The 24,874-nt window shown below is 42.9% G+C and overlaps 1 protein-coding gene across 3 annotated transcripts in view; it reads right to left on the bottom strand.

Annotated features, from left to right (window-relative positions):
• Positions 1-24,874, bottom strand: part of Map3k7cl (MAP3K7 C-terminal like) — a 45,010-nt gene that overhangs the window by 9,572 nt on the left and 10,564 nt on the right. For all 3 annotated transcript variants that reach the window (XM_039088440.2, XM_006248016.5, NM_001013979.1), the window contains 2 exons: positions 15,592-15,653; positions 4,798-4,913 (listed from right to left, as the gene is read on the bottom strand). In XM_039088440.2, the coding sequence (XP_038944368.1) occupies positions 4,798-4,913; positions 15,592-15,653 (178 nt within the window). The remainder of the gene's footprint in view (positions 1-4,797; positions 4,914-15,591; positions 15,654-24,874) is intronic.

Below are 24,874 nucleotides of genomic sequence, written 5' to 3'. Positions count from 1 at the left end.
GACAATTTCAGAAAGAGTTAAATACCGTGGCGAAATACAAACAAAAAGAGGGCTATTTTTACAGTCAAGTTTTACAAATAACGTAAGTGCCCTTTCCCACATTACAATGTTCCCTAGATAAACTACTGTTTTCTGTCATTGCTCTGTATCTTAATAAGACATAAACATGTGGGCCTTAGGGTGTTTGTGGCTTCCACATTCTTGTGCTTCACCAGAACTCACTAATGGTATTTGATCCTTTTACCCAATGATAAAAAGAAAACCTCTTAAAACTGGGCAACATATCAAAATAAATATTTCTCCAAGAAAACATAAAAATGTCCCAGAAGCACATGCCAAAGTTGTGCAATATCACAGACATCAGGGAAATATAAATCAAGACCACAATGACACAGCACTCTGTCCGCTAGTGTGGCATTCATCAGACCGGCAGAGCAAGCACTGACAGAAACATGCGACAATTAGAGCTGCTCACAAATGTCTACAGTGACATTCTTCAAATACTAAACAATGAGACTGACCCAAATGGACATTATCCAATGAAAGGTAAATAAGATGTGCACGATGGGATATGACCCACAAATTAAAAGAAGGAAGTCTCGGGGTGCAATGCCTGGGTGGACCCTGAAACACTGTGTTATAATAGTCTGAATCACATCGAAAACATATTACATGATTACGTCCATTTAAAAAAAAATGTCCAGCAACAAGCTGGTAGAGATAAGAAATAGGTATGTTTGCTAAAATGCCTAGCAAAGAGGGACAAGAAGAAGGCCAGCTCAAGACCACAAGATTTCCTTCCGGGCTGATGAAAATAGTCTCCACCCATGATGACAGTTCTTCAGCCCCACAAACACTGCAGAGCCCTGAATCATCAAACAGAAAATTTTCAGTTAGAAGTATCTTTTAATCTTTCATAACTTCTTCCTTTTCTGATGCTGCCAGTCTTCCCAGCATGGTTCATGTAAAGGTTGGAGAAATGTTTTCTCTACCAGACAAGACATAATCATGTCTGGGACTCAGCAACCTTTACCGCTGGTTGTGATTTAATCGTATATTTTAAATCATTCCTGACTGGCAACTGATGCTTGATCTCGAAAGCTATATGATGTACAAAAGGAGCTATCTATAGGGTATGAGAATTCCTATTAGAATTATCAAAAAGACATGACGTGCTATAATATATGCAATTACAAGGAGTACGATCAGAGGCAAACAGACTGAGATGGTTCGCCTAACGTAGAAACTAACTCTATCTATCACTAGTCATAAGCCAGAAATAAATGTAAATAAATGGGTTCTATCCCATGGTGGGAGGACTTGACTATCTTATCCACCCAACAGCCATGACCAGGGACATGTCTACAGGATCCTCCTCTGTGACTGTATGTTCTTCCAAACCTGACCCAGGGAGACCTCCTCTGGAGAGACAAGAAAAGTGCAGCCTCGAGTTCAAACATCAGGCTGTGCTTGAGCAATTACCAAACAGAAAACTTCCTTTTAAAGACACTTCCGAGTCTGTGTGTCCCACTTGCGCAAGCCAGTTGCCAAAGGCATCAACGTCAGACACAGTTTACAAAATGTTGGGAGAGAAATTCTCATCAGAATCATTTTTTTTAAATGGAATGCTAATTGCTTGGGTCAGATCCACGTGGCCTGATTTATCTCACTTGAAAACAAAGACTACTCAGAAAAATCCGTTCCAAAACGAACTACTGGTTTACTACAGGGTGATGAAAACCAATACAGTGGTTAGCGGTGGATGTCATACTGTGATGACTCCAACCACACGTGGTGATTGACAGCTTGTCTTGTAACCCCTACTGACATCAACTCCATGTTCAAATGCAAGACCATGGCAATCCAAACAGAATGTGTGTGTGCATAGGATATTAGTGCAACCTATAACGGGCTACCATAGATCAACCTTATTTGTATTTCACCTCCCTGTGTGAAATATAATCAGCTCCATTGTGAGTGATAAGGATACAAAGAGATGCTAAAGAAAGCGTGTGCCTATAAGAGCAGCAAAGAGTTGTAAAGGCAAGAAGATATTTAAACATGAGTACTGATAGCACTGGCCTCCTGAAAGTTCAAAGGACCATTCCAGTGGCTCCTCCATTGCTAAAGGAAAGATCTAATCACCCTGGGTGAGGACGTGAGATGGGTCTTCCTTGGGGAACTGTTGCCTGTGGAACAGGCACAGACAGGGTTCTGAGAAAGTGAGTAGGTCAATGCAGTTGAGGTGGAGCCAAGGTAGGAAGTTCTACAGAGGTTCCGAGGTTGTGAGATCCAGGCCAGAACTGGCTGTTGAGACTGGGAGTGTAGCTCTGTTGGGAGAGTGCTTGCCTAGCATGCAGAGGGTCTGGGTTTGATTCACAGCACTTCATAACAACACATGTCTCTGATCTCCACAGTAGGAGGTTGAAGCAGAATGATCAGGAGTTTAAGGTCATCCTTGGGGACATAGCACATTTGACTCCGATGGGAAATCCATAAGACTCTATCTCCAGAGAGAGAAGGGTCAGGAAGGAGAGAAAGAGGCGGGAGCTGCTATTAATTTTAAATAAACTTTAAAAAAACACCAGGGAGGAAAACAATTATAATAGTTCACCAAACAATATTTGAAGCAGAAAATCTTCAACCCAGATAGAAGAACTAGCAATGGAGAAAAGGGAGCTTGAGACAATATATGAAATAGAAAAAAATAATAAAATTGTACCTTACATTACAGATAGCAATTGTTTAGAGAATTCAGTTACATTTAGTGAAGGGGTAAGATGGCTTCTGCAGAAACACATGTAACCTTGTGAGTCCCTCAAAGGGCAGTGTGTGTGTGTGTGTGTGTGTGTGTGTGTGTGTGTGTGTGTGTGTGTGTGTGTGTGCGCGCGCGCGCGCGCCGGGGTTGGAGGTGAGGAATCTCACTTATCTGTGGTCCTGGAAGGTTGTTTAAAGTTTCTCTGGAACCAGCTAGCTGCTTGAGGCCATCTTTTCTTACTTCAGTGTTGTGGTGATACCCACAAGTTATCATTTTTCTCAACACAAAACAAGGCCAAGTATCAGAGCCCAGACATTAGTCGTTCTTATGTCATCATCCTGACATTTCAAAACGCACCACACAGAAATATAAACTTTTAGAGCATATAATTTAGTGGGTGATCTTACATTGCCATAAAAATGCCACATATGTGGTTAAATTAAATGCGAAAGTCCTCCAAAAGATCTGATCTGAAGAACTTATCAATTAAATGAAGCTACCTGGGTGGGATTTTCCCCCCATTGTACCTCCATAGTTCACGTGTGCACATACACAAGTAAATACAGCCCAGAAAAGACAGTGGCAGGCTGCTGGCCCTAAGTCCTCCCTTTGTTACAACATTGGGCACTCTCAGAAGTCCCTCTGCACTTACAAATGCAATCTGAATATTTTGGACAGCTTATCAAGATTTAACCCGAAAGAAGGTCTTGGATTTATAAAGTTGTTCTTCTGATTTCTTAATAGCTTTTAATCCCTTACAGCCAAAAGTCCAAGTTGAATGTTATGTTTGACATGAAGCAAAGCAGGGAATTTAGAGGAGGCTGGGTCTGTTTGATAAATGGGGGTAGCCTGCTACCCAAATCCACAAATGTATAGATATCCAACCACTATACTGGAGAGTCTCAACAGAGTCCTTACATTCTCTGAAGCAAAACACATCCACCTTCTGTCATTTAGAAATTAGCTAATAAACATGCTGTGTCACTCCAGGAAGCTGAAGGGGAAAAAGCAGAAGGGTAAAGAACGGCCATGTCTTTGAGCTGTGTTGCCCGCCCTGACAACAATGTGCTCATCACATAGGTGTGCCCAAGGCTTCAGGGACTCGACAATGGAAAGCGTCCCTTTAGCTATATTTTCGTGGGCTTAGTTAGAGGTATAAAGACTGCCAACAGAACTTCCTGATATGTAAGAACAAACTGGCCCCCAGATGACAACATGGTGTCTAACAAGGCTTTCCAGGAATGAAAAATGACAGACGCTGGAAGAATCAAGTGCAATTGAGGTGAGTTCTGTGAAATAAAGAGCCAGTAAATTTAAAGTGTAAGGGGAAGCCTGCTAAGGGTCCTGCTAAGACTGAACCCCCAGTGAACGTGATTGTTGAGGGGAGGGTGGTAATGGGGAGAGGATGGGGAGGGGGACACTCATATAGAAGGGGAGGGGGAGGAGTTAGGGGGATGTTGGCCCGGAAACCGGGAAAGGGAATAACATTCAAAATGTAAATAAGAAATACTCAAGTTAATAAAAAAAAATGTGAATTAAAAAAAATTAAAGTGCTCTAATGCATTGAATTGCATAACTAATTAATTGAATTGTGTGACTTTCCATAGCAAATTAGTAGTAGTAATAATAATAATAATAATAATAATCATAACCATAATAATCATAATCATAATAAATGCTATCAAGATAAAAACTTCCTGGGACTATTAGTTGACATTTCAACTAATACATTTATATAACTCTAAAAAAGGTTTCCATTTAAATGTGGGACTTGTACTGCTTAAACATTCACCCCAAGCCTAAGTATCCTGCAGACTCTGTTATGGCCGTGAAGAATGTGGCTTGGCCCACGGTGGCATTAGGGCAATTTTAATTTAACTTACTTTAAAAAATGAGTTTTGAGTGGAAGCACACTCTTCTTCCTATGAACAGGTAAAGCACTTGGTCTGTGGAAGGTCTGTTGCTAGGTCCTAAAACCCGCTGCCTTCTGGCCCACCCCAGTCTCTGCTCAGTAGGAGAGTAGGCTGGAAGGTACTTACTTCCTTTCCTCAAGCAAGGCGATCTCCTTTTTGACTTCATGGTACTCTTCCGCTATTTGGCAGTGCTGTTTAAACACCTGCATGGATTCTGCTGAGTCGTGACAAGGTGGCAAAGGCTGCACAAAGAAAGAGAAGCCATCAGTCCGTGCTGTTGTCAGAAAGCAGCATTGCCGATCCACATGGCACAGAGCTGGGTAACTTCTATTGGTAGGACACAGAGAGTGTGGTGAGATGGTCATGCTGACATCAACCATCATGGGACCTTTATGGTCACCTCACCCCTAAACCAGGGCCCTGAGATGTACTACATGCCAGTTACCTAGCATGCATGGATGAAAAATAGATTTCACATTAATGTTTGCTTCTCGGAAATTGTAAAGTGCTTTAGAAAAGATCTGTGGGGATACTCCTCTTGTATGTTTTTATTCCCTTATTAGTCTACTTCATGGGCCAGAGGCATAAGCACATCACAGTGGTACAGACAACAGCTCCCTTCTGAGAGGTATGCTCAGTGCAAGAGAAAAGGCGCAAGGTGCGAGCGTGGAGAACGTGCTGGCAGAATTAACAAACTGGTAAGGAAGACCAGCCCAGACCCTTCACCCTGCTTGTGACACATGAAGCTGAACAGAGAACAGATTCAAGTTTCTTCTTTCCTCCCATTGAGGAGAAAAACAGGTCTACTTGGCAAAGTTTTCTAAATATAGCATGAAAAAAAAAATTCCTACTTCCAGAAATCATTTTTAAAGAACTAGTTCTTCCATGAGTTTTTAATTCATATTTCTTTATTTCTTAAAGATTTGTTTTTGTTTATTTCATGTTGCTACACTGTCGCTTCTTTGAGACACACCAGAAGAGAGAGCACCAGATCCCATTACGGATGGTTGTGAGCCACTATGTGGTTGCTGGGAATTGAACTCAGGACCTCTGGAAGAGCAGCCAGTGCTCTTAACCACTGAGCCATCTCTCCAGCCCTAATTCTTATTTCTATATCAGTAATGCGTGATTTAAAACACTACTGCACAATTGAAGTTAATTGGTTTTTAATAAGTTGTTAAATCCCTCCCTAATTAATTATGGGAAAACAACATGTAAAATCTGAGAACCATGAAAGTTCGTTGTCGAACAAGTTATTTGGTTTTCTGTGTCATAATCTCCATGGGTAAACAGTGTGTCTGACTGGGTACCATCCTCCCTATTTAGAGCAGTAAAGTATGAACTAAAGGACTTCTTACTATTTGCTTCTATATTCCTTAAACACAGATTTCTTTGGGCATTGTGTTTGCTCAGTAAATACCAGAAATTCTATAAAGTGTATACTCTGGCTGAGAGCTAAGAGAGCCCTGCTCACTCAAAGGAAGTAAAATTCTACGTAGCTGTACAAAGGATTGACATGCCCCGCTGAAATTTGTTAACGTGCACAATTAACGCATATTAATAAATTCCACAACATTTTCAAATTCTCATTCGGACAAGTTGTAAATTCGGGTGAATCCTCGTTGTGACGTAACTCATGTAGAATCTAACAATAATCACTTCACGGAGCATCTTTCTCTGGATCCCCTACGAGCACATTTACAACAGCAACCCAGCCGGCTGCCATCATCATCCTTCTCAACACAGAAAGAAAAAAAAAAAAACCGGGAAACTAGGGCACAGTGGTGTGACAATATAATTCACCCTGAGAGACTAAGCCCTTGCCAAAGGAATTTGCAACTCCTGGCTCCTCCAGCCTGCGTCCCAGAAATCTCAACCCACTCACCAATTTTCACCTGTTACCCTGGCAAGTTACCAAGTGCGACAGTCAGTGGAATGAAGGCAAGATACCCCGCGCTCCAGAGCCAAGCTCTTAAATCATCGGTGCCCTGTCAAAGGATTTGCCTCCTGGCAGCCATAAGATTACACATTTCTTCCGGTCCTCGTAAACAGCGCATAAGCCACACTGGATTCAAGCGGAATTCGGCACGTCGCTTGCCACCTGCAAGTACCTGAACTGCGAATTCAGCGGCTGCTTAATGTCATAGTCAAAGGAATCCGCTCTCAAAGGTGCTGGCAACTCAATGTGGGAGCATCCTTTCTGCTGTGGTTTAAAAGGAAAATGGAAAATCCCAAGCACACTCCCTTCAGGCTAGGTGGGAGGAGGGTCCTCCCTCCTCCACCCCTTGCTTACCACCTTGCAACTCTTTAAATGGGATTTCCCCGCGACTTTGGTTTTGTGTTTCGTAATTTTATGGGTATGGGTGTTTTCGTCTACATGGATTTGTGCACCACATGCATGCAGTACCCGCAGAAGCCAGCAGGTGTCAGACCCCCTGGAGCCAGAATTCCCGACTGTTCCAAACTGCCTGCCATGTGGGTGATTGGAAGGGAGCCCAGATACCCTAGAAGAGCGGCCGTTGTTCCCAAGTGGCGAGCTCTCCCTCCAGCCCCTTTATCTCTGTTTTCAACTGCACCTCGGCATGCTACCAGCAAGTGACATCTCTAGGAGTTTTACAGTTTTAGTTTGGGACAGGATCTTGCTAAAGTGCATGAATTGTATTCACTGTGCATGGTCCAGGTGGTCCTCAAACCTGTCTCCTCAAGGGTCAGGCTCCCATCACCGAGCAGCTGGAATTACAGATGCACACCGGTGTATCTGGCTAACTGGCAGCTCTTAATTGAAGAAACTTTAAGATACTGGATTTGAGAAGAGGAAGAAAACCTCTGGGAGGGGGATGGCCAGGTGAGGGTAACAGGAGCACTTCATGTTCACAGATGGAAATGCCACAATGATGCCTATTGATTTATAATTAATATCGGCTTTCAAAACTATTTGACAGGATACCTTTCACCTAAGCAAGGCGGTCATACTATTAAACTCATACTCATACATACTCATTTGTTTCCATTGCATGGGGCTTGCATCCCTGCAGAAATTCCAGTCAATAAAAGAATGAAAACATTTAGGTTTTATATGAATGAATGAATGAATGAATGAATGAATGAATGAATGAATGAATGAATGCAACACGGGATAATGATGTGCTACTCTGTGCTGCGGTCTAATACACACTGCCATGGTTTTTTCAAACAGGTTCTCATGTCATCAAGTTGGCGCTGATATTACTGTGTAACTGAGGGTGATCCTGAATTTCTGATCTTCCTGTCTACCTCTGTGTGCCACCCTTCCTGGTGTATGCAGTCCTGGAGATTGCCCCTGGGGATTTGTTATGCTAACAGAGCTCCAAGCCCAGCCCTCTGTGGCATTAGGATAGGTGTATGCTGCTTTTAGGTGCTCTTCTCTCTCTCTCTCTCTCTCTCTCTCTCTCTCTCTCTCTCTCTCTCTCTGTCTCTCCTCTCTCTCTCTCTCTCTCTCTCCCGGCAGTTCACTCAGCTTTCCTAGAGCTCCTCAAAAGAGGAACCGCTGTGACCTGCGGTGTTCACTAAATTAGGAGAACCTACGTTCCTAACATCCAAACGTACACGCATGATTTATAGTTGTGAAACAGAGCTACCCGCTCTTGCTTGCACACCGAGGCAGGAATATGGTGTCTGGAAAAAAAAAGAAAGAAAAAAGAAAGAAAGAAAAGAACAAGTCTTTGGGGTTGATCAATTCCAAGTTCTAACTTGTTATGAAAACTAGAAAATTCATGGCTCTGGAGACGAGCACGTGGAGGAGAGGGGAGTCACTTGTCCTTGCCAACTGCCCAGCTTTGAGGAACTCTGAAATAGAATATTATGTCATCTTGGCCAAAACTGGTGGCCATCACGACAGTGGCAAGGGTATTGAATGAACACAGCCCGTGGGAGATACTATAGCGGGAGCACACTGGCTGTCTCTGATATAGGTGATCCCCATGTTGTTAGAAACACGTCAGCACGGACTGGGGGAAAGTAAACCAGAAGTCTTAGTGAAAATTTGCCAGGGCGTTTTTAAAAAACAAATACATATATAAAATATAAAAAGCAAAACAAAACTTCCACTAGGCTTAAGTAATGGAACATTTAAACCCAGGTACATATGATTTAAATTGGTTTGCAATCCTGCTTAACACATGCTCGACTAAAGTATAATTTACAAGGATTCCTAGTATAGCTAGAGAGAAAACATTAACATTTGGGAGTGAAGGTATCACCTTCTTCCAGGTATGGTGCACACCTGAAGTCCCAGTCCTTGAAGGACAGACAACTGACAGTTCAAAACCATCGCCAGCTCCAAACTGCTATATCGTAAGACTACTTCAAAAAGCAAAACAGAGCAAAGAAAGATCAAAACAACGATAAAGAGGACGTTGTTCTGATTCCCAACGCTCGATTTAAACTATTCCCTTTAGAGAAATTTTCACTAATGCCCTAGGCTGGGTGTGGGGGAGCAGTGAATAAGCTTCATGTTTGTGTTTTCTCCTGACATCAGGAGACTCTGCCCTTGGCTGTCACTTCCTACAATTTGAGGCCCTTAGTCCTCACTCTCTTCAAAGGAGTGGTGCTGATGCCAAAGAGACGCAGCTCTCCCTGCAGCACTCGCCTCGGGTTCAGTCTCTGGCAGTCCACCCCCGACCCCCACCACCAAAAGCAATTGTTCAAGATTCTAGAACGTAAGAGTCAGTGTTTTCACAGAAACTGCCTTTCAGTCCCACTCTGAGGGAAGGTCTGAGGGAGTTCAAAGGGAGTAAATAAAGACGTTCTTGCAGCCTCACTTCAAGCCAAATTTGAGACACAGTTTCCCAAGGCACAGACCGGGGGCTTGGATGAGGTCAGAGCCCAGGGTGGTGACTTCCTGTTCACCCCCTTTCCTGAGAGGATAGAGCTTACAACGGCTTTAAGTTACACCGCAGAGTCCGGGAGCCGTTACAACCTCTGGTATCCTGCCCAATCACCAGGACTAATTTAACACGGTGAAGTAAGAGAAACCAAACCGCAGGCTCCCGTTCCAAGAATTTGGCTTGAACCGCAGCGGGCCATCTCCTCGGTTCACAGCCTCCAGAAGTGTATCCCATCCTTTGGAAAAGAGCCCGTGAGAAAGCACGCTGCCAAGCACCCCTCAGTGAGGGACAAAGCAGGCTTAGGCTTAAGCGTTTCCGTTTTCTGCTTGGCTACTTCAGAAACTACTGGCCCTGTCCACTTCAAAAACGCAAGAATTAAATTCTTCTACCCCAGCTTCCCACACAGAAGATATATTTAGGAAGACAAACATTCTACAGTGGTTGAGAGGAGTTTGTATTTATTCCTTGATTCTCGGGATTACCTACTTGGTAGGAGAACAGAGGTCACGCTCCAGTTTAATGTCCCTCAAAATTAACAAACACAATCTACTGAAACAAAGGGGAAAAAATAGTCCAGATTGACGAAAGGAAGATCTAGAGTACAGCCAATTATGACCATTCAATTTTTTACTATTTTAGGACTTTAAGGATTTGGAGAAATACAGTAACTGACACTTCTGTAACACATATGGTACAGTCCTAGTAACTGCTGGAATGTATACTGTGTAACTTACACAGTATATGGCTTAGAGTAAAACATATTGATGTCCTTTCTGTTGCTCCAAAGACTATAAAAGAGAAATGTATTTCAAGAATTCCCAGACTCTTCCCACAGTTGTTCCAAATGGTGATGTTGTGTATATCCTAACGACCACTGACTGGGTTTTTAAAACATTGTTTTCACAGGGCTGGAGCATAGTTACGAGCCCTGGCTGTTCTTCTGGAGGTCCTGAGTTCAATTTCTAGCAACCTCATGATGGTTTACAACCATCTGTAATGGGTCCTGATGCCCTCTTCTGGCATGCAGGTGTACATGCAGATAGAGAACTCATAAATATTACTTGTGCAAAGTTCCAAAATCTCTCAATCATCTCTCTCTCTCTCTCTCTCTCTCTCTATATATATATATATATATATATATATATATATATATATACATATATATATCTCAATATGTTATATATTACTAGCCATTCAGAAAAAATATATTTATATAAGGTTATATTTTCTGAATGGCCACGAAGACTCGTTTATGCAGACAAGAGAGAAATGCTGGCCATTTTCAGTAACCTCAGTCTTTTCTGACCACAGTTCCAGGAAGGTATCGAAGATGTCATGTCCCGGATGCCAAACAATATACTGAGGCAAGCACTCAAAGAAGTTTGTGGAATGTGGCCCACACATATACAGCCATCCAATTAGACAAGATGGATGAAGCAAAGAAGTGCAGGCCGACAGGAGCCGGATGTAGATCTCTCCCGAGAGACACAGCCAGAATACAGCAAACACAGAGGCGAATGCCAGCAGCAAACCACTGAACTGAGAATAGGACCCCCGTTGAAGGAATCAGAGAAAGAACTGGAAGAGCTTGAAGGGGCTCGAGACCCCATATGTACAACAATGCCAAGCAACCAGAGCTTCCAGGGACTAAGCCACTACCTAAAGACTATACATGGACTGACCCTGGACTCTGACCTCATAGGTAGCAATGAATATCCTAGTAAGAGCACCAGTGGAAGGGGAAGCCCTGGGTCCTGCTAAGACTGAACCCCCAGTGAACTAGACTGTTGGGGGGAGGGCGGCAATGGGAGAAGGATGGGGAGGGGAACACCCATAAGGAAGGGGAGGGGGGAGGGGGATGTTTGCCCGGAAACCAGGAAAGGGAATAACACTCGAAATGTATATAAGAAATACTCAAGTTAATAAAAAAAAATGAAAAAAAAATAAGTTTGTGGAGAGGCTGCCCAGATAATGATACATTACAAGACTCAAGCGAATCTGTGAGATTGTCTATTTGTAGGAGTGACATCCGATTCGGGACTCTGTCTGAGAAGAGGCAAGTTCAGCGTGTACCACAGAGACACCTGTCCCTGTCATCTCCTGTCAGATGAGAGGGCTTCAGAAGGCTTTGGAGCTATTGCCCAGTTTATTATATGTTTTAAGAGATGGTCGTCTTCCAAGCACCTTGGCCTGATGATGAGAGCATCCAAACCTGAGTGTATCACTTGGGATCCAGAGGCAGGAAGATTTGCTTTTGCTTTATACATTTAGAAATAAATCTGTTAACCCTAAACATCTTGTTCTGTCAAGAATTTCACCAAGGAAGACTATTTATGTTGATTGAGCACATTTTTTTCCACATACTTCATTAGGTCTCCTCGTGAGCATTCTTCATTCCTCCCCTTACCCCAGTCTATCAGCTGAGGAGGGTGAGGCTTAGAGAGAGCAAGCTTTGAGGGAAGCCATAGTGACTAAAGCATACATCTTCCACTCTGGCTGTAAGACAGACGTGGTCTTACCCTGGACCGGGAAAAAAGTTTGTCGTCTTTCTGAACAGAGAAAAGACAGAGCTATAGCAACACCTTTCCAAATAGGAGAAAACCACTTTTCCCCAAGAAAAGTAGTAATTTTTCATTTGTTCTTGAAGAAGTGGACATAAAGTAGTGCCTTCTTTTTTCCCTGATTATACAATCTAAACCGGATGTACCAAATACTGCTGCTGGAGCCCTCAAGGGAGTTGGAAACGAAGTCCCAAGAAAGAAATGTAAAATTCACCTCCCTTTCGCAGAGACAGAAGGCCTAGAAATGAACAAATAGGGCAATGTTCACTTCATTCTACCTTGCCCTGAGGTCTCTGACCCAGAGTCTTGCGCTAATAGAGACATCAAATGAAAGGTTTGTCATAGCTATTCTTGCCCAAGGCTTTTTTTGGCTTCTGTGAAAATAGAAGCACCATGAATTGCATGTTCAAACATGTCCACATTCTTGGCAAAGCAACAGAAAAATCTCTGGGGGTCAAATTGGTGATAGAGTATCTACCAAATAGGTATTTTATGGCCATGCTTTATAAACCATCAAGGAATGTGCGAGGGATATCAGAAAAGTCCTGACAAGTTTTACAAGGCGGTTCTAGAACCACGTCATGGTAGCCTTGCCAACCCTGAAGCAAAACAAGTCTCAATTTATCAAACTAATTTAAACGGGCCACGTGTTCCACCAGCCGTAAGAGGAAGAGATCAGCGAGTTGACTTAGACAAAAACGTTGACCTCAGGTTTCTCATGCACAAAGCACAGGCAGAGTGGTTAGTGTCTATAATTTTCACAAGAACCCAGTGAGATCACGTGTAGGGAATTGGCCGTTGTCTGCTACGGAGTCAGTATGCAGTGGGGGGAGTTCATTTCTGGGTGCAGCAGAGAGGGCCGGTAGTGACAGCTGGCATGGCTTAAGTCTCCTTGTAGTGGTACCCACAATGCTCTTCTTTCTAACTGGCATTTGTTCTCCCATAGTGGATCATGACACCCAGTGAAGAGTATTACAGGATACAAGAGCTCACATCCAACTGTAAGGAGCTAGGTAAAGGATCTTTCCTTTGGCCCATAAAGCAGTTCCATTGCCTTTAGCACAGGACTCTATGATGTAGCATGGCTTACATGTGTGTGCTTGTGCTAAGCATGGGAACAGGATATACGTCTTGTGTTTGGGGGGGGGTGTTTGGTTTTTGGGACTCACATCTCGGAGAGTAAGGATTATTAGCAAGGACTCCAGACAGAGGCATCCCTAGCCAAACGTCTAGACAACTGGTAAGTGTTAATAACAATCTCATCTCTCACCCCAGAAGCACAAATTGACTTGAAAGTGTTCTGCTGTGTGGCTAGCGACGTCCTCTCTGTCCAGGAAGCAGTAATATCCTAACCACACCAGAAGAGAAAAGCCAGACCATGAGGCCTACCTCATTAAAGATCAGTAAAGATGGAAAGTTCCTCACCGGCGTAGAATGATTAAATAGATTCAATTTCTAATGTGTTTCAAATAGAAGTAGAAGGTGTAATTGGAGTTATAAGATTTAAATGGACTTAGCAATGCTCTAAGAGAAAATTATCTAGAAAATCATCAGGGATGCTGTGAGTCCTCTACAGACAGAGGCGTAAGCTAAGAAAAAATCATTGATGTTCCACTTAGGAGAAAAATGATTTTTCCAACACAGAGAGAGAGAGAGAGACAGAGACAGAGACAGAGACAGAGAGACAGAGACAGAGAGAGACAGAGAGAGACAGAGAGACAGAGACAGAGACACAGAGAGACAGGAGACAGAGATAAGGAGATAGAAAGAGACAGAGACAAGAGACAGAGAGTTAGAGACAGAGATAGAAAGACAGAGACAGAGAGTTAGAAAGAGACAGAGACAGAGATAGAAAGACAGAGACAGAGAGATAGAAAGAACTAGAGATAGAAAGAGACAGAGACAAGAGACAGAGAGTTAGAAAGAGACAGAGATAGAAAGACAGAGACAGAGAGTTAGAAAGAGACAGAGACAGAGATAGAAAGACAGAGACAGAGAGATAGAAAGAGCTAGAGATAGAAAGAGACAAAGACAGAGAGAGAGAGACAGAGAGAATTCATTATTTAAAATTTCATGGGGGAGCAAGAACTTGAACTGACTTCCTGATTCATCTTCAGAACCTGTTGAACCCTGTTTTCCTCTGATTTCAACGGTAATAAAAAGCGCAGAGAGGACAGCATCAGAGAGGGGAGCATAGTCCTCTTCCAGTCCCTGCCCTACTTTGGTAGTAGATATACAGACAACTCCTGCAGGACAGTGCTCATTGTAATGTGTGATGTGAGCAAAACAGAAAGAAAAGATTCTGGCCCAGTGTGGAGAAGTGTGATTAGGTGTCAGCAGCTAGAGACCCAGGCTGCCAAGCCACATGGGGCTGGGGGGCAGGGCACAGAGAAACAGCTGGAGAGGACATCCTCAGGATGACAGCACCATCTGGCTGTCATGGTCATCTGGCTGTGTGGTAATCAGTGCACCTCCCACCTGCTATGCAATCTTTTCAGAGACCGACATACAGGGTCGTGATCCATTAAACAACCTCCTGTGTTGGTTCTGAGGTGCTACGCCCACAGCTAAGAGAACTGGTGGCTTTTTGAGGACCCAGGTTCAATTACCAGCAACCACCTGTAATCTCAGAAGTGCAGTTCCAAGGGATCTGACAGCACCAGACTCAAAAGTGGTACACAGAGAGATGTGTAAGCAGAAACTCCATACACACAAAATCAACACTTAAAACTTCCTTGTCTGAAGCCAGAATATACCATCTAAAAAACTGAAAGTAAATTAGCATCTTAACAAAAAATTATGGGGTGTTTGGCTGGGTTATCTTTCCATAGGTCATCCAGAAGTGACATGCACCAAATATTTTCTCATAGGCGGAACCAACAATTTTCTGAAGGTCTTAACTACCACTTGTTATGTTCCACTAGAACAGAGGTTCTTGGCCTTCCTATGCTGTGACCCTTTAATACAGTCCCTCACGTTATTGTGACCTCCAACCATGACAGTATTTCATTGCTACTTGATAGCTGTAATGTTGCTACTGTAATGTTGTGAATTAGAATGTAACTATCTGATATGCAAGATATCTGACCTGCAAGCCCCAAAGGGGTCACGATTCACAAGTTAAGGCAAGAGACCAGTGGCAGAAAAAAAATTATTCCAAAGCCTTGGCAACAGGACAATTTTCCTCGGCAGGGTTTAATACTAAATGGAGCAAAAGTCCAATGGCTTGGAGACATCGTAGTAAGAAAAATGGGACCACATTCTCAGCCACAGTGACTTGACTCTGAGCGTTTGGAGTCCAGGTATCATAGCTGGTTAACCACCGGCATTCCCTAACTGCTTCTGTCTGACCTTGGAGCTCTAAAACTACAAACGCTTCTGATGTAAAAGCCATCGACCTGTGTATTGATTGCGTATTTCCCGCTTAGCCATTTCCTGGCTCGCCATATTGGTAGCACTGCAGAAAAGCAAGCATGGTTTTGCAGAATCCTTACCTGGAGCTGTTGCTCTAACTCTGGGAAGACCAAAGGAGTGGCCTCTTCAGACGGTGTATCATCTAAAATATGAAAGCACAGTGGTTACTCAGCGTGCCCTGTGTCTCCTGAGGACCAGCCATCACTTCATATGAACACAGAGGCAGAGAGCTTAGGCGGCCTGACACGAAGCTTTTAAGTGTGTGTGTGTGTGTGTGTGTGTGTGTGTGTGTGTGTGTGTCCTCAAATGTCCACTCTAACAACTCTCCAATTGAACAGGGCTACTTAATACTGTCACATTAGCCCAAATCAAAAAATATGATATGCATGAAAGTGCTTTAATAAGGTGCTAACGGCATAGCCAGAGCAGCTCCCATGGGGCAGAAGGACATGTGTGAAAAACAGGAGCTTCACTCGGATGCTTTTGCCCTTTGCCCCGTCTTAAACCACCATTTACAAGCACCTCTCCAGAGCTCGGTCTGGATTGCTATGGGTAACAGCCAGCAGGCCAAACAGGGAATCTCTCCCCATAGTGTCGGGCAACACTGCCAGCCTGGGCAGAATGCACAGCTGCAGTTCCAAATGAGCCCACACTGCTGACATAAGCAGCTGACATAAGCAGCTCTTGACCCTTCAAATGGTCTTGAAAGTCTTTGCGGAAACCTGTCTGAAATGTTGTCTCAGATACCCGTTACCCCCAAATTTCTTTAAGAACAGGCTGCTTCACCAGCCTTGGTACCTTGATAACGGTGTCTGTCTCTGTAGAGAACTTTGGCTCCATAGGGACATCTGTTATTCATTTCCAAACCTCCTCCCAGTACATTCCCAGGAATCACACACACACACACACACACACACACACACACACACACTCAAAGCCGTTTCAAGACTCTAACAAAGCAAGGAAATACATTAGTTTTTATATTCTTGCTAACATAATCAAACTCACTGATAAAAACTAATGGTGTTCATTTTTAATTATGCGTGTCATACGCAACAAAGAGAAGAACAGTCATGACTGGTATCCATGGAGAGTTAGTTCCATGACCCTTGTGGATAAAAACCTGAGGAGGCTCAACTCAAATCCTTTATCTGAAATGGAGCGCTTATACAGACCTTGGATGAGTCCTTACACATGTTTTCATCTCTAGTTAACTCCTAACAACGCAATGTGGTTGCCATGGAAGTAACTATACTGTATAGGTAAAGAAAAACAACAAGAAATCTGCCAGTTCAGGACACTCAAGTGTTTCCTACCCTTGAATCCAGATACAGAAGTCACAAATAGGCAAGGGCAACTCTGTCCCCTCCCAGCTCGCTGAGAGTGTGGTCCAAAATAAAATGTAGTAAATAACACAGGGCATTTGTGGCTTCCGAGGGACACCCGTTGACGGCACGGAAGACAACACCAGAGAGATGATTTAAACAAGTGACCTCTGGTCACTCTATTGCAGTTGGCCTAGAGCCTTGACAAAGCATTCCCACTTAAAAGTGACCTAAGATAATGTCAATATATCATCAAAATGAAACTCAGTAGCTGCGGTTGTGCTGGTCAGTGGATGTCTATGGTTCACTAATGATCCTAAACACGGGCATCACGGAAGGTTAAAGCCTGGGCCCCTTGGATGTCCCCTTCCTATTGGAATTCTAGTCAGTTACTGTGGCTTTCTCCATCCACACTGTCATTGGCAAAGAGACTGGCTGAGATTATCACTCCCGACACTACGCAGAGACACCTTCCATTATAAAGTTTACAGGACTGATTTGGTCTTCGGTCCACTTAATTTACCTCAGTGCAGTATCAAAAGCCCAGACATCACAATTGTTTGAGCTCACTGGGGCCAAGGCCAGAGTGATTTGCACAAAAATTAGAAACATATTCTACTTTGGCAACATCCCAACCCTGATGACCACAGATGGGGAGGCACTTGGAAAGAGAAACCACTTCCGTGAAGTACAAACACAGCCAGGGCGTGATAGAATTTTAGAAGGTATCTAGAATGAAGCTCAGGGCTTCCTGACATTTAAGCCATCCACTGTGCCGTCACACTCCTTGCTTCATTTTAAGAAGACTGGAGTGTAGTTATCCATTAGTTGCTCCACGTTGTGAATAGCAAACGCCCACTATGACCCAGAATGAGTGAAGCGACATAGAATCAATCAATGCCTTTTATACGCGATGCCGAGACACGTGTGACTATGATCTGTGGGTAAATGAAGGCCTGCGGTCGGACCTCTTTCACCGAAAGGGAAGTCTAATGGACATAATGGATGTTTTACAGACACACAGAAAGCAAGCAAGACCTTTGTTTCAGAATGGATCAAGCTGGATTAACCCGAGCAGGAAATAGCAGCGGAAACGAGAAAACCGAAGACAGATGCTAAGAGTCTACCAGCTCGGAGAGCCAACCGGCATCTCCTACTCCAAGCCATCTGCTTTAGCAGCCTCGCCTGCCAGAAATTTCAGCGTTTGGGAAGCTGCTTACGAAGCTACCCGGTGTTGGTGTGAGGGGTGTTTACTTTTAAACAGTGGCTGCCTTCTTTGACTGGTTTTTAAAATAGGCAAATATTCTAAAAGCAGAATGATGAATCACAGGATCGGGCCGAGAGGAAAGAAGGAAAATGACTCAGGCGGGCCACTAGACAGCTGCTCCACAGACATTCAGCCAAATCTTTGTAACACTTCCACCGTCGTAATGGGTCGGAGCCCCTGAGAGTGGTCAAGTTTATTATGACAATCCAGAAGCACACGGCAAACTGTACAGTAGCTATACCAAGATATCCCTAGGCATACTTGTTATTTTTTTTCCTAATAGAAGCAGTTACTAGATACATTTATAACGGGACATGATCCCAGAATAACTGCATTTTTATTACGATTTAACGGCCAGATATTTACTGTCTATCACGTACACAGTGAGGACTCGCACTCCATGCTGAACTGGAAAAATCACTTTATCCTGGGTTTTTTTATGTGGTGGCAAAATAAAATGAATGCTCTGTGAACTCCGCAGACCAGACAAGGGCAGGGCTGAATCCCAGGGCAGAATACTCATCTCACACGCGTAAGAATCCGGTGTCATCTCCAGTACAACCCAACAGAAAGACCAACGACAAAGAGTCCTAAGCAATTTCTTTTTTTTTTTCTATTTAAAAAAAACTCTTAAACACTTTTGCCTATTTTGCATATGGGTATTTTATTGGCATGTATGTTTTTTGGACCACATGCACGCCTGGTGTCCTCAGACGACAGAAGAGTCCATCAGATACCCTGAGGCTGGCGTTCTAGACAGCTGTGAGCCACCATGTGGATACCGGGAATTTAACTCAGGGCCTCTGGTAAAGCAGGAAGAGCTCTTAACCACTGAGCTCTCCCTCCAGCAAGGATAAAACACACAAAGGAAAGAGTTAGAAAGGAGAGGGGAGGGGAATTAATATACAGATGCTCAGTGGCTGCTTGGCAGCTGTGATGTGATTAAGTCACAGTGGTCCTTAAGATAGAAGTTTCCAGCCAAATGGACACACTGTGGCACATTTTATCATGGGCTCCTTTCAGCATCGACATGGCAGCTGTTGGTTGGTTTGCAAAGGGCAATGTGTTTTCAGATTTCCTTAAACCATCTTATCTGTGTCTCCCCCCCACACCCCCATGAAACAGACAAAGGAGATTCACCGAGACTGGAAGCTAAATTCTCACTGGTATCTAGGAATTACCTACTCCATCTGAGTTGTGGCAGAATGCTCACTGAGAGGAGATGACTGAGCATTCGGCCCAGGCCACTGAGAACAGAATAAGGACTGAGCTATAAGAAGGTGAAGGAGCTCTCTAAAAGTTCTCATGACTAAAGAATGGCCTTGCGAGATGAGGTATCTTTCCACCGTACCAATGTGCTGTTTACCTTCCGGCCAGTGATTCCCCAGAGTTTCATTTCATAAACCAGAACAAATTCTGGAATAGTGGATATCATACCTTAGATTACATGCAAGTTTTATCTTAGTTTGTGAAGGTGATTCAAAAACAACTACTGTATATTCTTAGTTTCCCTGTGAGAGAGAATGTTTCAGTATAAAAATTAGATGAAACTTGAAAGAAAAAGATTGTATTGGGTGATTTCAGCTTTGTGCGCTAAAGTCATGTGATCTAAAACTCTGTAGTTACAATTGTTTTTATTTTGTTTCAAGTGAGGAAGAGGGAAACTCTGTCAGACAATTCTACAAAGCAACATTTGAGAATTGCTCTCCTAAACACTCTCTCAATTGAGCAACATTTCTATTGGACTTTGGAGTCCAAAGATACTGTTTCCACCATAGATATAACTGGAAAGTAGACTGGAAGGCACTACATTCTTGATATAAAGACCTTGGGTTTTCATACAGGGAGTCCAGAAGAAGAAAAGCCACATTTAGCAGACATTCCCAAGCCCATCCCACTCCTCTGTACAGAACTCAACAGGCTGCCCTGTTCTGAATCCTTTGAATAACTCTATTTTGTAAACTGGGCACAGTTGGCACAGTACTTGCTATGCAGGCCCAATGGTCCTAGTTCAATCTCCAGAATGCAGGTAAGGGGCTAGGTAGTGCGGTTCATGCCTGCAAACTTGGTCCTTGGGAACTGATGAAGTTCAGATTCAGTGAGAGACCCTGCCTAAAAGAACAAAGGTAGATAGTAAAAGAGAAAGATATTCCACCCCGTCATTGACACCCACATGTTCATACATATGCACCCAAACGCATATTTGCACACACTTAAATTAACATTCATATACATACCACACACACAAACAACAGCAACACAACACACACAATATGCTATACACATACATCACAAAGAAAAGAGTGGAGCTGAAGAGATGGTTTAGTGGCTTAGAGCACTGGCTGCTTTTTCAGAGGACCAGGATTTAGTTTTGAGCCTTACATGGTGACTCTCACACACCTGTAACTTTAGTTCCAGGAATAGCCCTAGTACCAAGAGACCCAACACCTTCTGATCTTCTCTGGCATCTAGCACACACACAATCCACAGATATACATGAAGGCAGAAATACCATATACATGAAATAAAAATAAATAAAAATCTAAAAAATAAAAAAATGCTGTGTGCGGTGGTACCTTTAAAGAGGCAGATTGATTTCTGTGATTAAGACTATCCTGGCTCTGCTCCCAAACCCCGTGGGAGAGAGACCTCACCGCCTGATCAGGTGGGCACTCCTGAGGCTGAAGAGCAGAGGAGACCACCAACACTGCCCACCCCTGCCCACATCCCTGGCCCAAGAGGCAACTGTATAAGGCCTCTGGGTTCCCGTAGGGGAGGGCCCAGGAGCGGCAGGATCCCTGCGCCTGAGACACCGCCGGAACCTGAAGGAAACAGACCGGATAAACAGTTCTCTGCACCCAAATCCCATGGGAGGGAGAGCTAAACCTTCAGAGAGGCAGACACGCCTGGGAAACCAGAAGAGACTGCACTCTGTGCACATCCAGACGCCAGAGGAAAACACCAAACGCCATCTGGAACCCTGGTGCACGGAGGCTCCCGGAAAGAGCGGCGCAGATCTTCCCAGTTGCTGCCGCTGCGGAGAGGACTTAGGCAGTACCCCACGAGCAAACTTGAGCCTTGGAACCACAGGTAGGACCAACTTTTCCCCTGCAAGAAACCTGCCTGGTGAACTCAAGACACAGGCCCACAGGAACAGCTGAAGACCTCTAGAGAGGAAAAACTACAAGCCCGAAAGCAGAACACTCTGTCCCCATAACTGGCTGAAAGAAAACAGGAAAACAGGTCTACAGCACTCCTGACACACAGGCTTATAGGACAGTCTAGCCACGGTCAGAAATAGCAGAACAAAGTAACACTAGAGATAATCTGATGGCGAGAGGCAAGCGCAGGAACCCAAGCAACAGAAACCAATACTACATGGCATCATCGGAGCCCAATTCTCCCACCAAAGCAAACACGGAATATCCAAACACACCAGAAAAGCAAGATCTAGTTTCAAAATCATATTTGATCATGATGCTGGAGGACTTCAAGAAAGACATAAAGAACTCCCTTAGAGAACAATTAGAAGCCTACAGAGAAGAATCGCAAAAATCCCTGAAAGAATTCCAGGAAAACACAATCAAACAGTTGAAGGAATTAAAAATGGAAATAGAAGCAATCAAGAAAGAACACATGGAAACAACCCTGGACATAGAAAATCAAAAGAAAAGACAAGGAGCTGTAGATACAAGCTTCACCAACAGAATACAAGAGATGGAAGAGAGAATCTCGGGAGCAGAAGATTCCATAGAAATCATTGACTCAACTGTCAAAGATAATGTAAAGCGGAAAAAGCTACTGGTCCAAAACATACAGGAAATCCAGGACTCAATGAGAAGATCAAACCTAAGGATAATAGGTATAGAAGAGAGTGAAGACTCCCAGCTCAAAGGACCAGTAAATATCTTCAACAAAATCATAGAAGAAAACTTCCCTAACCTAAAAAAAGAGATACCCATAGGCATACAAGAAGCCTACAGAACTCCAAATAGATTGGACCAGAAAAGAAACACCTCCCGTCACATAATTGTCAAAACACCAAACGCACAAAATAAAGAAAGAATATTAAAAGCAGTAAGGGAAAAAGGTCAAGTAACATATAAAGGCAGACCTATCAGAATCACACCAGACTTCTCGCCAGAAACTATGAAGGCCAGAAGATCCTGGACAGATGTCATACAGACCCTAAGAGAACACAAATGCCAGCCCAGGTTACTGTATCCTGCAAAACTCTCAATTAACATAGATGGAGAAACCAAGATATTCCATGACAAAACCAAATTTACACAATATCTTTCTACAAATCCAGCACTACAAAGGATAATAAAGGGTAAAGCCCAACATAAGGAGGCAAGCTATACCCTAGAAGAAGCAAGAAACTAATCGTCTTGGCAACAAAACAAAGAGAATGATAGCACACAAACATAACCTCACATCCAAATATGAATATAACAGGAAGCAATAATCACTATTCCTTAATATCTCTCAACATCAATGGCCTCAACTCCCCAATAAAAAGACATAGATTAACAAACTGGATACGCAATGAGGACCCTGCATTCTGCTGCCTACAGGAAACACACCTCAGAGACAAAGACAGACACTACCTCAGAGTGAAAGGCTGGAAAACAACTTTCCAAGCAAATGGTCAGAAGAAGCAAGCTGGAGTAGCCATTCTAATATCAAATAAAATCAATTTTCAATTAAAAGTCATCAAAAAAGATAAGGAAGGACACTTCATATTCATCAAAGGAAAAATCCACCAAGATGAACTCTCAATCCTCATCCTCGATTGGTTTATATACAAGTGTGCAATTTCTAGGCTTGAAAGTAAAATGATGCTATCTGGTGCTGGATAGAGGAGCCTTATTTTTTATTATGGCAGCTTGCTATTTTTGTAACATGGTGATTTGGTTGAACACAATAAAGTACAGTAGTAACTGATCTCCCCCTCTTCCTGGATGAGTGAGGAGATGATTAAATGTTGATGTCAGCATCCATGAGCATATTCAGATGAGCTTCTGCTTCTGTTGAAAAGGATGCTGTGTTTGATTGTGGTCCGAAGCTTTGAAGCACTACTTGGCATCTCCTTCCTTGGAGGTCTCACTGTTTAAACATAACAGATTTGATAGCTTGTTGGTAAGGTGAGGTCCAGCTTGTCTCCACTAGGTCATCTTCATGTGAATCCGGTGGTTATACGGTTTTGTTCTAGGGATATTTCATTTTTTTAATAACGGTTTTAGCTGACATTCATGGAGAGAATGAATCCTTAGAAGTGTGCCACTAGTGAAAGGAAATCCTGTCTAGAGTATGTTTCTTTACAAAGCTGTGTCACATCATCCTTTGGGCCCTCTGCTGGAAAAGTAGAATCAAGTCTCAAATAATGCCTTTTAAATTGTATCCTCTAGTATTATAGATGTAGGACAGTACTGTATCATACCTCTGTGGATGTAAAATAGCTTGTACCTGCTTTATGATACGTAGTAGTGACTGTGCTTTATCAGAGCTGTTTTTAATGATGTTGCTCAGAATGTTTTCTTTCCAGATGATGATTGAGAAGCTAATTAAAAAAAAAATGGTGCCAGGTACCACAAGAGTAACAGAACTGTGCTGTTTTCTCGGGTTTTGTTTTTTTACTTTTTTTTTTTTTTAATGGAGTGTGCTGGATGTCTCTACAGTTTTGTTCAGATGACTGCAGAACCTGGAAAAGCTGTTGCTGCTGTTGATGCATAACACACTGCTATTATTGGTCTTTTTATATAAATATAAATATATATATACAGATATATAATTTGAATTTTTTGAAACTTTACCTGTGCTGTCAACTTTCGAAAAAAGTATCCCCGTTTACTGTGTTGAGTTGGCACTGTACAGAAATTAACAGCCATATTGGTCTAGAAATGTTGAACTTAAGTTTTTTCCATTTGTACAGGGGTAACACACTGTATTAAATATGTAAGGTCTTATATACGTGGGTTTGATTACAAAAACTAATAAAGTATTCTCTAAATTAAAAAAAACTGTGACATAAAATACACATTTAGTATAATTGTGAGCAAATGCATATCCTAATGTCTGTCCACAGGAAGAAGAAAAATCACATAACAAATGTTATGTTATGCCTATGTGGTAGAATGTTTTAATTTTCTTTTTTATAATTGTATTCCCATTTCTTTAAAATAACCATATCGTTTTTATTAAAATATGAGCACAAAAAAAAAAAAAAGACTATCCTGGTCTACATAGTGAGTTCCAAGATATCCAGGGACATAAAAAGGATCTGGGTTTTTGTTGTTGTTGTTGTTGTTATTTTGTTTTGTTTTGTTTTTTTGGTGGTAATGGCAGCTTTTTCATTTGTTTACTTTGCTTTGTTTTTGTTTTTGTTCCTGGGTCACTCTATGTAGACCAGGCTGGCCTCAAATACAGAGAACCTCCTGCCTCTGCCTCCCAGTGCTGGGATTAGAGACATGTGCCACCACATCTCGATGGCTCAGTCTCACAAAAACAAAAGCAAATAAAACCCGCTATTTTTGTCAGTCACAGTGGCTCCATCTACCTGTGATCTGTGTAGTCACCAAGAGTCTACTGCTCTAATGCATTGATGCAGTGTCTTCATGTTTAAGTAAAGCATCCTCCACTTTTGTCTTTTGCTGTAGGCCCCACCCCTAGGCAGTATGGAGCTGGTATGGCCCCGAGCATGACCTCTGAATGCTGGTGACCTGGAAGATGATCTGCAAGCCACCAAGGATAAAGTGATACTCAACAAGC

This window comes from Rattus norvegicus, chromosome 11 (genome assembly GCF_036323735.1).
Source record: "Rattus norvegicus strain BN/NHsdMcwi chromosome 11, GRCr8, whole genome shotgun sequence".
NCBI classification, from domain to species: Eukaryota; Metazoa; Chordata; class Mammalia; order Rodentia; family Muridae; genus Rattus; species Rattus norvegicus.
Note: the sequence above shows the minus strand (reverse complement) of the source record. Positions and strands in the feature narration are given on the sequence as shown.